The sequence below is a fragment of the Cebus imitator genome, unplaced genomic scaffold, assembly GCF_001604975.1.
Source record: "Cebus imitator isolate Cc_AM_T3 unplaced genomic scaffold, Cebus_imitator-1.0 Scaffold132, whole genome shotgun sequence".
Classification (NCBI taxonomy): Eukaryota; Metazoa; Chordata; class Mammalia; order Primates; family Cebidae; genus Cebus; species Cebus imitator.
Window position 1 is genome coordinate 4,692,531 of NW_016107447.1, and position 13,185 is coordinate 4,705,715.

At 40.6% G+C, this 13,185-nt stretch overlaps 1 protein-coding gene across 2 annotated transcripts in view; it reads left to right on the forward strand.

The window, feature by feature from the left end:
* ARFGEF2 (ADP ribosylation factor guanine nucleotide exchange factor 2) overlaps positions 1–13,185 on the forward strand; it is a 97,707-nt gene that overhangs the window by 68,848 nt on the left and 15,674 nt on the right. For both annotated transcript variants that reach the window (XM_017541378.1, XM_017541379.2), the window contains exons 26-33: positions 578–729; positions 5,031–5,203; positions 6,510–6,670; positions 8,130–8,260; positions 8,397–8,526; positions 10,986–11,121; positions 11,969–12,107; positions 12,215–12,269. In XM_017541378.1, coding sequence (XP_017396867.1) covers positions 578–729; positions 5,031–5,203; positions 6,510–6,670; positions 8,130–8,260; positions 8,397–8,526; positions 10,986–11,121; positions 11,969–12,107; positions 12,215–12,269 — 1,077 coding nt within the window. The remainder of the gene's footprint in view (positions 1–577; positions 730–5,030; positions 5,204–6,509; positions 6,671–8,129; positions 8,261–8,396; positions 8,527–10,985; positions 11,122–11,968; positions 12,108–12,214; positions 12,270–13,185) is intronic.

A 13,185-nucleotide genomic window follows, 5' to 3' on the forward strand; every position in this document is an offset into this window, starting at 1 on the left:
AAAAAAAAAGAAAAAATAGGCTGGGCTCGGTGGCTCACACCTGTAATCCTAGCACTTTGGGAGGCCGAGGTGAGTGGATCACCTGAGATTAGGAGTTCAAGACCAGCTTGGCCAACATGGTGAAACCCTGTCTCTACTAAAAATACAAAAATCAGCCGGGCATGGTGGCAGGCACCTGTAATCCCAGCTACTTGGGAGGTTGAGGCAGGAGAATCACTTGAACCTGGGAGGCAGAGGTTGCAGTGAGCAGAGATCATGCCACTGCACTTTAACCTGGGTGACAGAGCCAGACTCCATCTTGGAAATAATAATAATAGTAATAAAATGAAATTTAAAGGAAAAAAAAGCACATTTAAAATGCATATTTAATTAAATATGCAATACTGACTGATTTTCGTCCTTACACTTAAATAAAATTGGACAGATCATAGCCAAGAAATAGCATTTTCTTTTCTTCTTAGGTGTGTTTTCCCAGAATGTTTGTTTTGAAGGTAGGCTGTCCATCTTTGCTGCTGAGAGCCCCACTTCTGTCATTGTTACACTGTACCTGTTTCACATCAGTTCCTCTTCTGCTCAGGTTGGCTGCAACCCTAATGAAGATGTGGCTATCTTTGCTGTTGACTCATTAAGGCAGCTCTCCATGAAGTTTCTTGAGAAGGGTGAATTAGCCAACTTCCGTTTCCAGAAAGATTTTCTGAGGCCCTTTGAGCATATTATGAAGAAAAACAGGTATGTGTTTTGCTCTGGAAGACCCTTGGTCAAATTTCCTTTTGGAGCTCACAGAAGCCCTCCTAACGCTAACCACATGATTATTTTTTTTCCTTCCTTATCAGTGGAAACAAATAGAATGAATAGACTGTGATTCACGTAGATTTTTCTGAAATAAATCTCACTAAGATCTATGTGTAACCTTTCCTAGGAGGACAGATGTCATCCTGCAACTTGTAGAAATGTGTCATGAACCTCTATTGGGGCTGGTGCTGGGGGAGATTAGAGAAAGAGCCACTGCAGATGCCTCCTCAAACCAGGATAAGAATTATGTGACCTAGCACTTTTCCCCCAGGGAGATATAAAAGAGGTCAGGACACCGGGCCCATACTGTTCATTCGCTCACTCAGCCTATACTTATTGAGGCCTGCCACCTGCTAGGGACTATAAAGAAAACATTTTAAAATCCCTGTTTTTGGCTGGGTGCAGTGGCTCACGCCTGTAATGCCAGCACTTTGGGAGTCCGAGGCGGGTGGATCACCTGAGAAGGAATTTGAGACCAGCCTAGCCAACATGGTGAAAACCCATCTCTACTAAAAATAAAAAATTAGCCATTCGTGGTGGTGGGCACCTGTAATCCCAGCTACTCGAGTGGCTAAGATAGGAGAATCACTTGAACATAAATATCAGTGGTGGTAATGTGCTCTGAAGGACATTATGTCAAGGTAAGGGGATAGTGATGGAAGCATTCTTCTATCCAGGGCAGCCAGCTAACATGTGTTTGCTAAGAGAACCCTTAGGAAAAAGGCCTGAGGGAAGTCAGGAATAAGCCAAGAGTAGCCATATGCTGCCTTGGCATGAGAATTATGAACAAGGGGAAGAGCAAAAGCAAAAGGCCTGTAGCAAGTAGTGCTTGGCATAGGTAAGGAGGCCAGTGTGGCTGGAATGGAGGGAACAAGGCAGGTAGTAGAAGGTGAAGTCCCTCCCAGTGGTGGCAGGGCACCTAGATCACATAGGAGGTATTGGCTATTGTCAGCACTTTGGATTGCGCTTGTGAAAGATGGAAGCGGTTGGAGGATTTTAAGCAGAGAAGTGAAATGGTCTGACATACTTTAAAGGATAATCCTGCATTTTTCCATGGAAAATGAGGGGCAGTAGGATGAGGTAGGAGGCCATTGTAGTTGTCCAGTTTTGGACCAAGTGGGAGCAGTGGCAGTGATGGATTAGATTCTGTGCCTATTTGGAAAGGGAATCCTACACCATGTGTGATGAATTGGCTATGGAGCATAAAGGAAGAAATGTCAGGGAAGACTGTTGGACCTAATTCCTCATATCTGCACGCACTCCCCTAAAAAGTGTACTCCAGATCAGCCTGGCTCTTTTTTTTTGAGATAGAGTTTCACTCTTGTTGTTCAGGCTGGAGTGCAGTGGTGCGATCTCGGCTCACTGCGATCTCGGCTCACTGCAACCTCTGCCTCTCGGGTTCAAGCAGTTTTCCTGCCTCAGCCTCCCAAGTACCTAGGATTACAGGCACGTACCACCATGCTTGGCTAATTTTGTACTTTTAGTAGAGATGGAGTTTCACCATGTTGGCCGGGCTGGTCTCAAACTTCTGACCTCAAGTGATCCGCCTGCCTCTGCCTCCCAAAGTCCTTCGATTACAGGCTTGAGCTGCCACATCTGTCCTTTCTTTCTTTCTTTTTTTTTTTTTTTAAAGAAAATGAAAGCTCCCAAGCTGGAAGCCAGAGCAGCAGGCTGTTACGGTAGTGAATAAAAGGACACTAGAAAAGTGTCCTTGACGTGCCTTTCTCCTGATGTCTGCGTTGTCTGCTTTATTGGTCATTTCAAGAGAACCAAAATTAAGCCCAGAGTCTGGCAGAACCCTGATTTTGGCAAATACACAAAAGTATTTTCCCACCTTTGGGAACATCGTTGAGAGTGCATGAGGAGACTAAGGCCTCACATGGCCAAGCCATGTGCTCGAGTCTGACTGCATGGAAGCCCTTATCTTCTAACTCCAGACCTTCCCTGCCTGTCCCCCTATTCCCATTTGAAAAGGGGAGAGTGAGTTTAGAATCATGTGTTGCCAGGCAGTCTTCGATACTGTCAGTGAAACTGTAACTTACTGTAACATTTCCAAAAGCATTTTGGTGATATGTGTTAAGAATCCTGATATTTTTGTGCCCCTTTGACTCAGTAACTCCACACTTCTGTAATTATCCAAAGCAGTTAATATGAAATATAGTAAGCATTATAAGTCACAGAAAATAGTTTTCTAGAAAAAAACAGAAACCGTCTAAATAAACAAATGGTAAAATAAATGTTAGTACAGGCACAACATGGGATATTGTTTAGCTGTTAAAAATGTTCACAAATGTTTGGCCCGGTGCAGTGGCTCATGCCTGTAATCCCAGCATTTTGGGAGGCCGAGGCACGTGAATCACCTGAGGTCAGGAGTTCAAGACTAGCATAGCCAACATGATGAAACCCCGTCTCTATTAATAATACAAAAATTAGCTGGGCATGGTGGCACACGCCTGTAATCCCAGCTACTCAGGAGGCTGAGGCAGGAGAATCGCTTGAACCCAGGAGGCAGAGGTTGCAGTGAGGCAAGATCACGCTACTGCACTCCAGCCTGGATGACAAGAAAAACTCCATCTCAAAAAAAAAAAAAAGAAGGTTCACAATGTTTATAATGTCGGAAATGACTAATAGTTTAGAGAAAAGGGCTGGTTGTAGAATTGGACAGGCAATATAATGGAGATAGTGAAATTTATCTCTCCATTTGAAATACCATATATCATGTAAAGGATTTTTTTTTTTTTTTTTTTGAGATGTAGTCTCACCCTGTGGCCCTGGCTGGAGTGCAGTGGTGTGATCTTGGCTTACTACAATCTCTGCCTCCCCAGTTCAAGCAATTTTCCTCCCTCACCCTCCCAAGTAGCTGGAATTACAGGCATGCACCACCATGCCCAGCTAATTTTTGTATTTTTAGTAGACATGGGGTTTCACCATGTTGGCCAGGCTGGTCTTGAACTCCTGACCTCAGGTGATCCACCTGCTTCGGCCTCCCAAAGTGCTGGAATTACAGGCATGAACCCACTGGGCTCAGGTGAATTTTTTGAATCATACTTTTTCTGGGTTTTCCAAAACTATCATCATATCTTACTTCTAACAATCAAGCAAAAAACATTTTAATAAATATAGTTTTGTCAAAAAGTTGCTTTATTCTCCATGGGGAGACAGCCGTGAATTCATTTTTATTATATATTGAAGTTACTTACGCTTTATAGCCAGTCCTTTGTATTCTTCAGGTGGCATGTTTACTTTATGGACTTTCAGCTAATTTTTAACTGTTTTTACTTTCTCCTTGCCTTCTCTAAATGGCCTTTCCTATTATTGGTTAGTGTGTGCCTAGAAGACAAACATGAATGTTATTCTAAGCCAGATAAAATTTGAAAGTCATGAGCCTGAGAGGCAGAGGTTGCAATGAGTCAAGATTGCTCTACTGCACTCCAGCTTGGGCAACATAGCAAGATCTTGTCTGAAGAAAAAAAAAAAAATGAAAGTCAAACCAGCAATCCGAAGGCCACTGTACTGACTTTTAAAGCTAGTACTATTGAAGCAATAGGCTTATATAGCTTTTCTTCTTGCTATTTGTGAGATAATAGGGTTCCTTCATAATAGTATGTCTTAATAGGTTGTGAGACAGTTGCAGCTGTTCCAGAAAATCAGCCATTTTCTCACGTTTTGCTTTATAATAATTTGGGTAAACATTGCATCTTAAATTACATATGTATACTCCGATCCACATATATGTGTTTATCACATAGGTATATCCCTGCCCAAAAATCTAAGAAGGTATACACTAAATTTAGTAATGGTTATCTCTAGGTGGCAGAATTATATTATTAGAAACGTTTCTGGCCGGAAAAACTGACCAACAGTGACTTAAACTGCAAGGCTGTTTATTATTTTCATAACAGGAAAAAGAAGTCAGAGGCAAGCATTTCAACTTTGGTCACATGACCCAGATAGGGACTATTTGAGACCCAGCCTTTTTCCTTTTGTTCTTCCATTCAGAGGGTCAGCTTTTCAACCTTGAGTTTATTGTTTTGTGATTGCAGGCTGGTGGTTGTAGCTCTATGCAGCATGCTAGTTTTGGAATGGAAGTGGGAGGAAATGGGGCAGAGCCCAAATGTGGATTGCTGTGTGCTATAAGAAATGTTTGTTTAAATGTTGCTTCTAAGGGGTGAACTATGTTCATTTCTCTTCCCATTCTCTAAAGCACAAGTAATATGGCTGTCCGGTTCCTTCCTCAGGTCTCCCACCATCCGGGACATGGTGATCCGCTGCATTGCCCAGATGGTGACCTCCCAGGCGGCCAACATCCGCTCAGGCTGGAAGAACATCTTTGCCGTGTTCCACCAGGCAGCCTCTGATCATGATGGGAACATTGTGGAGCTGGCCTTCCAGACCACTTGCCACATTGTCAGTAAGTGGCTGTGTTCCCTCCCTACTGATGCGCAAGTCTAGAAGGGTGTCACTTACTTGCTATTTTACTACCTACAGGGGCCTCCCTACCTTGGCTCTACTGTGATATAGTAATGTGCCAGACAGTGTTGTAAGCACTTGATGAGTATTAATCCGCATTTTAACTCTGTTTTGACTTACTCCTTCCCTTTTCTAAATGGCCTTTCCTGTTATCAGTCAGTTTGGGTCCAGCAGACAAACGTGAATGTTATTTCAAGCCAGATCAAGTTTGAAAGTCGATTCATTCCTAAGGCCACTGTAATGACTATGAAAGAAGTACAGTCACTCCTCATTATTGGTGGATTCCATGTGTGTACTCACTAAGATGTCCATATATTATTAACTCCACAGCCGATACTCATGGTGCTTTTGTGGTCATTTGCCAACATGGGCGTGCATAAAACAGCTTTAAAAAAAAAATTTAGAGCCGGGCGCGGTGGCTCAAGCCTGTAATCCCAGCACTTTGGGAGGCCGAGGCGGGTGGATCACGAGGTCAAGAGATCGAGACCATCCTGGTCAACATGGTGAAACCCCGTCTCTACTAAGAATACAAAACATTAGCTGGGCATGGTGGTGCGTGCCTGTAATCCCAGCTACTCGGGATGCTGAGGCAGGAGAATTGCCTGAACCCAGGAGGCGGAGGTTGTGGTGAGCAGAGATAGCACCATTGCACTCTAGCCTGGGTAACAAGAGTGAAACTCTGTCTCAAAAAATAAATAAATAAAATAAATAAATAAATAAATAAAAAATTTAGTCACCCACGGCGCATATTCCCAGTTGTGGGGAAGAAGGTGGCACCCTGCCCTCTTATTTCAGCTGTCATGACATAAACAAGTGTGCTTTCTGTGGCCTATTGAGTGCCATGAGCTAGTGCAGTGTCCCTCTCCTCTGGACTGACCAGGAATCCTGGGTTCTGCCTGCCAGGATGTAACAAGATGTTTACTTGGTCTTTATGGAAATTTTTAGGCATTGAGTAATCTTTGCACATAGTTGGCATTCAATAAATGTTGAATGAATGGATATTTGGGTCTTTACATCATTGCTTGAGCTCAGGAAGACTGTCCAGCCCAAGCTGTACCCAATGTATTCATTCCTGAGTAATTTAATAAGAAAAACTATCTTCCAAAGATACTGACATGCTTTTCTTAGATTTTCACAAAGCTAATTATCTCGTGTGTGTGTGTGTGTGTGTGTGCGCGCGCGCGTGTGCTTTTCATCCTCATTTCTAAATCCCGGTCTTATGAAAAATGTGCCTTGTGTTCCCCCAGCAACAATTTTCCAGCACCATTTTCCTGCAGCCATCGATTCCTTTCAGGACGCTGTGAAATGCTTATCAGAGTTCGCCTGCAACGCCGCTTTCCCTGACACAAGCATGGAAGCGATTCGGCTCATCCGCTTCTGTGGCAAATATGTCTCTGAGAGGCCTCGGGTTCGTTTTTCCTCACTTTACTCAGATGGGCAGTGAAGGGAAAAAGGGTCATGGAGCAGAAATTCTTGGTCCTAACAAAGAGCTTTCCAGCTACTCTTTTAGAAATGTGTGTTTGCCCTAAATTAGGTGTTTATTTCAAAATGCTGCCATGGCAGGGAGGTAGGCCTTTGCATTCTTTGATGTATGTGAAATTCTGTATTTTAATTCATATTGAACCTGTGGTATTTTACAAGTTGTTTTTGTAGAAGTTTGTTGTATTTTAGCTTTTGTATTTTGGCAAAGCTCAAGAAGCTAGACCTTTCTATTTGAAAGAAAACAAACCTCTCTTTTAGGAAATGGCATGCCATTGTAATGTGCCCGAGAAATCATATTTTAAAATTACCTTTTGTTTTCTCCTAAAAATGATGGGTTGTTTTGTTGTTGTTGTTGTTATTGTTGTTGTTTTCATGTGTCTCATCTTTCTAAAGAGGCCTACTTGGTTTAAATTACAGAGTACCAAAACATTGAAATTGGGTGAAAACAAGTCTATCTAAACTATGATGTCCTGTGTAGATCTCTACTTAAGTATCCTTTACAGAAAGAGCTATAAACCTCTAAGACGATGTCTCATCCCTTACAACAGCTCACTAAGATGTGATGATAATAGGGCCAGTGCTGATTGAGCACTTAGTACTTGTTGGGCAGCATTCTAGGTATTTTCTGTGTGTTGATTCGTTTAGTCCCCACGTCAGACCTATAAGATACGTAATTATACCTCATTGTACAAGGGAGTTAACTGAAGCACAGAGAGAAATTGCCTAACATTAGATAACCAGAGTTGATAAAGAAATTTCAGTACGAATTCAAGAGTGGTTACAAGCAGAGGGGTCGAAATCCCAGAAATAGGGCAGAGAGTAGAAAAACTGCCACATCCTAGCTGCATGACCTTGAGCAGCTTACTGAAATTCTTGGTGCCTCACTTAATTCATCTGTAACCCAAGACCATCTTTTCTACCTGCCACTTGGAATCCTTGTGAGAATTGTTAATTCTTGAAAAGAACTTTAACAGTGCCTGGTCCATAGCACTCAGTAAATAGTAGCTGCTGGTATTATTTTAAGTAGTATGTATTACAGTAACATTCCAGAAAGTCCCAAGATAATGAATCATCCTGGATATTTTGTCAACACCATTTGACCTTTAGAGCTCTTCTTAGTGTAACACCCCCACCCCCAGGACTCTTGTGATCTGACCCCTTCAACTTGTTGTAAAACCCGCAGAGGTCCGTAGGTTTGTACGGGGAAACTGCTCATGTGCCCTCTGGGACAGATAATGTCTTTGTGTCCTCTCTTCCCACTGTCCCGTTGCTGAATGGAAATTTTTGGAGAGAAAAATGTGTGGGGCCTTAATCTATATATAATTCCCTTTAGTTCCTTCCTTGTGCATGCTTAGTTTACACCTGAGATGTGATTTTCATCATAGGTGCTACAAGAATACACAAGTGATGACATGAATGTAGCTCCTGGTGACAGAGTCTGGGTCCGAGGCTGGTTCCCCATCTTATTTGAACTTTCCTGCATCATTAATAGATGCAAGTTAGATGTACGAACAAGGTAACCATGTCCCTGTGCGGTGGCCCCTTACATCACTGAAATGAACCTCAGTCACTTGCTCACCTGACCCCACTCTCTTCTCTGTTGTTCTCTTCTCCACCACACTCTCTTTTGTGCCTGACTTTGTTTCCTCCAGAGGACTCACAGTCATGTTTGAGATCATGAAGAGCTATGGCCACACCTTTGAAAAGCACTGGTGGCAGGACCTGTTCAGAATTGTGTTTCGGATTTTTGACAATATGAAACTCCCTGAGCAGCAATCAGAGGTAGGTGATAACTACAGCACTGCCCTGGTTATGATGGAGAGGAAGGCCTTTCTGACCTATATTTGCCTAGAGGGGCTGCATCATCGTCTACATGGAGTTCTTAAATACTGAGCAACGTAAGGTTTTAAAAATGGAAACACCTTTCTGGTACTCCCCTACCAGTAACAGCTAGTCCTGAGTGACTCTCCCCATGTTTAGAAGAGTGAGAGGAAATACATCTCTCTGTTCTGCTGCTTGGTCCTTAGGCATTGCACCTTCCAGTTCAGCAGGGCTCCTGACTGGTCATTGTAGTTGTTTTGTTCATATCAACCTCTGAACAGTCAGAAAGGGGAATGTCTCTGGTCCTTTAAGGGTTTTTAATGAAGTTGCATTTGGAGATGATGTTGAATATTAGGCCTTCTTTTAAAAAGGATGTTTGATGCCTGTAGGTGTTTTTGTTTGTCCCTTAGAGGTACAGGGATAGTGAAAAGATATTCCGGCTCAAGATTTTTAGATGGGAAAGTAACTTTTTAAGTTTCTTTTGGGAACACCATTCCCTCCCTCATCCCAACATAAAAGTGACATATCCTTAATATGGAATATTAGGCAAATATAAAAAAATTCTTTTACCATCCAAAATTAGAGTTAATGTTTTTGCAAATTTTTCTCAGTCTTCTACATGGTTTAAATATGGTTCAGAGGCTGGGCACAATGACTCATGCCTATAATTCCAGCGTTTTGGGAAGGTGAGGTAGAAGGATTGCTTGAGGCCACTAGTTCAAGACCAGCCTAGACAACATAGCAAGACCCTGTCTCAACACAGCAAGACTCAAAAAAAAAAAAAAAAAAGAAGAACTGCAGAACACAGCCAAAAACAAAGAAAAATTTAAACACCCACGGTTGCAGTTTTTCATAGGCAGCCACTGTTAAGACCTTCAAGTGTTGCTTTCATGCACGTGTCCACCCACATATGTATTTGTGATCCACAAATTCTATTTTCTATTTTCCTCTATGAAAATAGAATCCCAACACACATATGTAAACTACTTCTTAAACTTAATACATGAGTATCTTTCCATAGCCATAACTTTTCTCCTAGAATTTTGTTTGCTAGCTGGGCATGGTGGCGGGCACCTGTAATCCCAGCTACTTAGGAGGCTGAGGCAGGAGAATCACTTGAACTTGGGAGGCAGAGGTTGTGGTGAGCCAAGATTGCACCATTGCACTCCAGCTTGGGAAACAAGAGCAAAACTCTTTCTCAAAACAAATAAAAATAGAAAACAGAATTTCGTTTGTTCGTTTGTTTTGTTTCATTTTTTTTTGAGACAGAGTCTTTCTGTGTTGTCCAGGCTGGAGTACAGTGATGTGATCTCAGCTCACTGCAACATTTGCCTCCTGGGTTAGGCGATTCTCCTGCCTCAGCCTCCCAAGTAGCTGGGACTACAGGCTCGTGCCACCATGTCCAGCTAATTTTTTTACTTTAAGTAGAGACAGGATTTCACCATATTGGCCAGGCTGGTCTCAAACTCCTGACCTCAAGTGATCCACTTGCCTCAGCTCCCCAAAGTGCTGGGATTACAGATGTGAGCCACCACACCCAGCTTTTTTTTTTTACAGTGTTGTTTTAATAGTGGCTACAAAATAGTCTTAGTTGTGGATGTTCCACAGTTCATGAACATTTAGGTTGCTTCCTGTTTTTCTGGACAGCACTGAAATGAATATTTTTTGCAGCTACATTTGTACTCCTGATGGTGGTGGTGGTTTCCTCTTTAGAGACAAGTAGCCCAGTTGCCAGGTTTGGGGCATGCATATTACTAAGCCTTTGATACATACCACTAAGCCCACCTGCAAATATCTCTGTAGCCATTTACACTTCTGTCAACAATGCATGAGAGTTCCTGTTTCTCCATATTCATTCCAGGTCTTCTTTTAATTTGTTTTAGTCATTGCTAATTTGAGAGGCCAAATGTATCACATTGAAGAAGTGTTTCAAACTGCTAGTGAGGTGGCATAATTTCTCTCATAGGATTGATCATTCTTAGGAATCGCCTTTTATGAATTATTTTATGAATTAGAGTTAGCTCATCTACTTAGTCATCTTTCTCCTATTGATTTATGCATTTTTAAATATACAAATAATGTAGCATATGCTTACATGAGTTTCAGATGATTTGCCCACTTTATTATTTTTATTTCCTTTCATTTTGGAAAATTTAGCTTTTAAGTAACCAAATCTATCCAGTGGTTTTTTTGTTTGTTCGTTTTGTTTTTTTACTTCTGGCTTCCACTTTTGGCATCACTATCATAATTTTATAAATATCCTCATATATCCTCTGTACATATGAATGAATTAACATTTTTAAGACTATTGGTGCATACCACCGAATCACTTTCTACAAAAATTTTGCCAGGAGTGTACAAGAGTGCCCATCTCACTGCAGGGAGAATAGCTTTTAAGCATTATCTTTTTGTTTTCCCAGAAATCTGAGTGGATGACAACAACCTGCAATCACGCACTTTATGCTATTTGTGATGTTTTTACCCAGTTTTATGAAGCTTTGAATGAAGTTCTTCTTTCTGATGTGTTTGCACAATTGCAGTGGTGTGTAAAACAAGGTATTCTTTAAGTCTCTAGGCATCATTTTTCTTACATAGTCCTTAATGAGAGGTTAGGTTTTTCAATATTTGAAAGCTTGGATGTAGTGCCAAGGAGTACAATATATATTAGTTAATGAAATGTATATGCTTTAATTACAACGTAAAAACAATCCCCCCAAGTCAGATCATAAAGCATTTCTTAAAGATGGGATATAGTTATTTTTGCATTCTACAGGATGCACCTTCATGCACTATACCGTTCTTTTTCTTTTGTGTATGTTTGAAATTTTCTATAGTAAAATGTTTTTAAAATGTGCTATTTCAGTCCAGATCACCAGCTTCATCAAGAGGCATTTTTCATTTGAGTAGTTGGGTGTTTATTTTAGAGTTTGTCAGGAAAAATACCCAGCTAGCACATTAGACCTGGATCCATAGATAATTTTGGCTTAGGGCAAGGGTAAATTTAGTTACATTTTTAAAAAATGACTTAATTTTAAAATAAATGACAAAACATTTGATATTGTTCAGATGGCAAAAATTGGAAATGTAGTGTATGAGTGACTACATTTTTAAAACATGGTCTAATATTTTCTCGCTTTTATTATCATTTTTCATACGTGAGCCACTTAAAGTAGCAAAATGTTGACCTTCTTTCTTCCTTAGCAATAAAACTATGATAAACAATTTTCTCTCTTCAAAAAAATTTTAGTAAAAACTTTAATACTGTCTGTAGCATGGCTTCATTAATTAAAAGCCTAGAAACCTACCAATTGCTATCTCCAACTCACAGTATACAGTATTGGAGACCTGGTTGGCATCAAAATAGCAGTAGAAATTTAATGATAGATATTGCTTTATTTTACAGATAATGAACAGTTGGCTCGATCAGGTACAAATTGCTTAGAAAACTTAGTAATATCCAATGGAGAGAAATTCAGTCCTGAAGTCTGGGATGAAACCTGCAACTGTATGTTGGATATTTTCAAAACAACCATCCCACATGTGTAAGTGTTCATGCGGGTGTTCCTGTTTATCTCTGTGTTCAGTGGATGTCTTAAGCTCCTGATTGCCTTTCACATTGATTATTTTCTTTCTCTTTCTTTTTCTTGAGTTTGCTGACATGGAGACCTGCAGGAATGGAGGAGGATTCATCAGAAAAGCATATGGTAAGATTTGACCAGGGTGGTCTTGAACTCCTGAAAAAGCTGGGTTTTTCTTTGATTGTCTTTTCTTTCTTCTCCTATCTTAGTAAAAGATCAGTAAGCCTGTATAGTTTGTACTTTTTTGATGGGAAGTGAGTAAAAAAGCTATAAGATCTAAAAATAATGTATGTTCATAACATATTTTTAGAAAGTCCAGAAAAGCATTAAGCAAATAAGTAACCGCTAAATAAAAAGCACAGTTTACATTTCTGGCTGCTGCTTTGTGTGACTGTCCACACCTATTAAAGCCAGCCATATTTGAAATGAGGGATTAGTTAGCATACAACATGTGAGCATTTTTCCATATTTTAAACAATTCTTTAAGAGCAGCATTTTCAGTGGCTGTGTATTATTATAATTTCTTTACTTTTCCCTTGTTGGACTCTCAGGTTAGTTCTAGGGTTTCACCATTATAAATAGTGCTTTGATGTTCTTATGCTTGTTTTTTCCCCTCCTAAATTAATAGTGCTTTCCTCTTCACCAAAGAACTGGTAGTTCTTTCTTTTTGTGTGAGTCCACATAAAGAAGTTCTAATTCAAATCTCATTTTTAAGTACTTTGGTTTACAGAGAGGAGTTGAATTATTAACTTTTATTCCTAAATGAATCTAAGACCATTAGATTTTAAAAAGCATTTGGGATAAGCAACTGTCTTCTGCTGTCAAGTTTTTTATTTTTATCTTATTTTTTTTGAGACAGAGTCTCCTTCTGTCCCCAGGCTGGAGTGCAGTGGCACATTCTTGGCTCATTGCAACCTCGCCTCCTAGGTTCAAGGGATTCTCATGCCTCAGCCTCCCCCAGGTAGCTGGGATTACAGGTGCCTACCACCACACCCAGCTAATTTTTGTATTTTTGTATTTTTTTTTTTTTTTTTGAGATGGA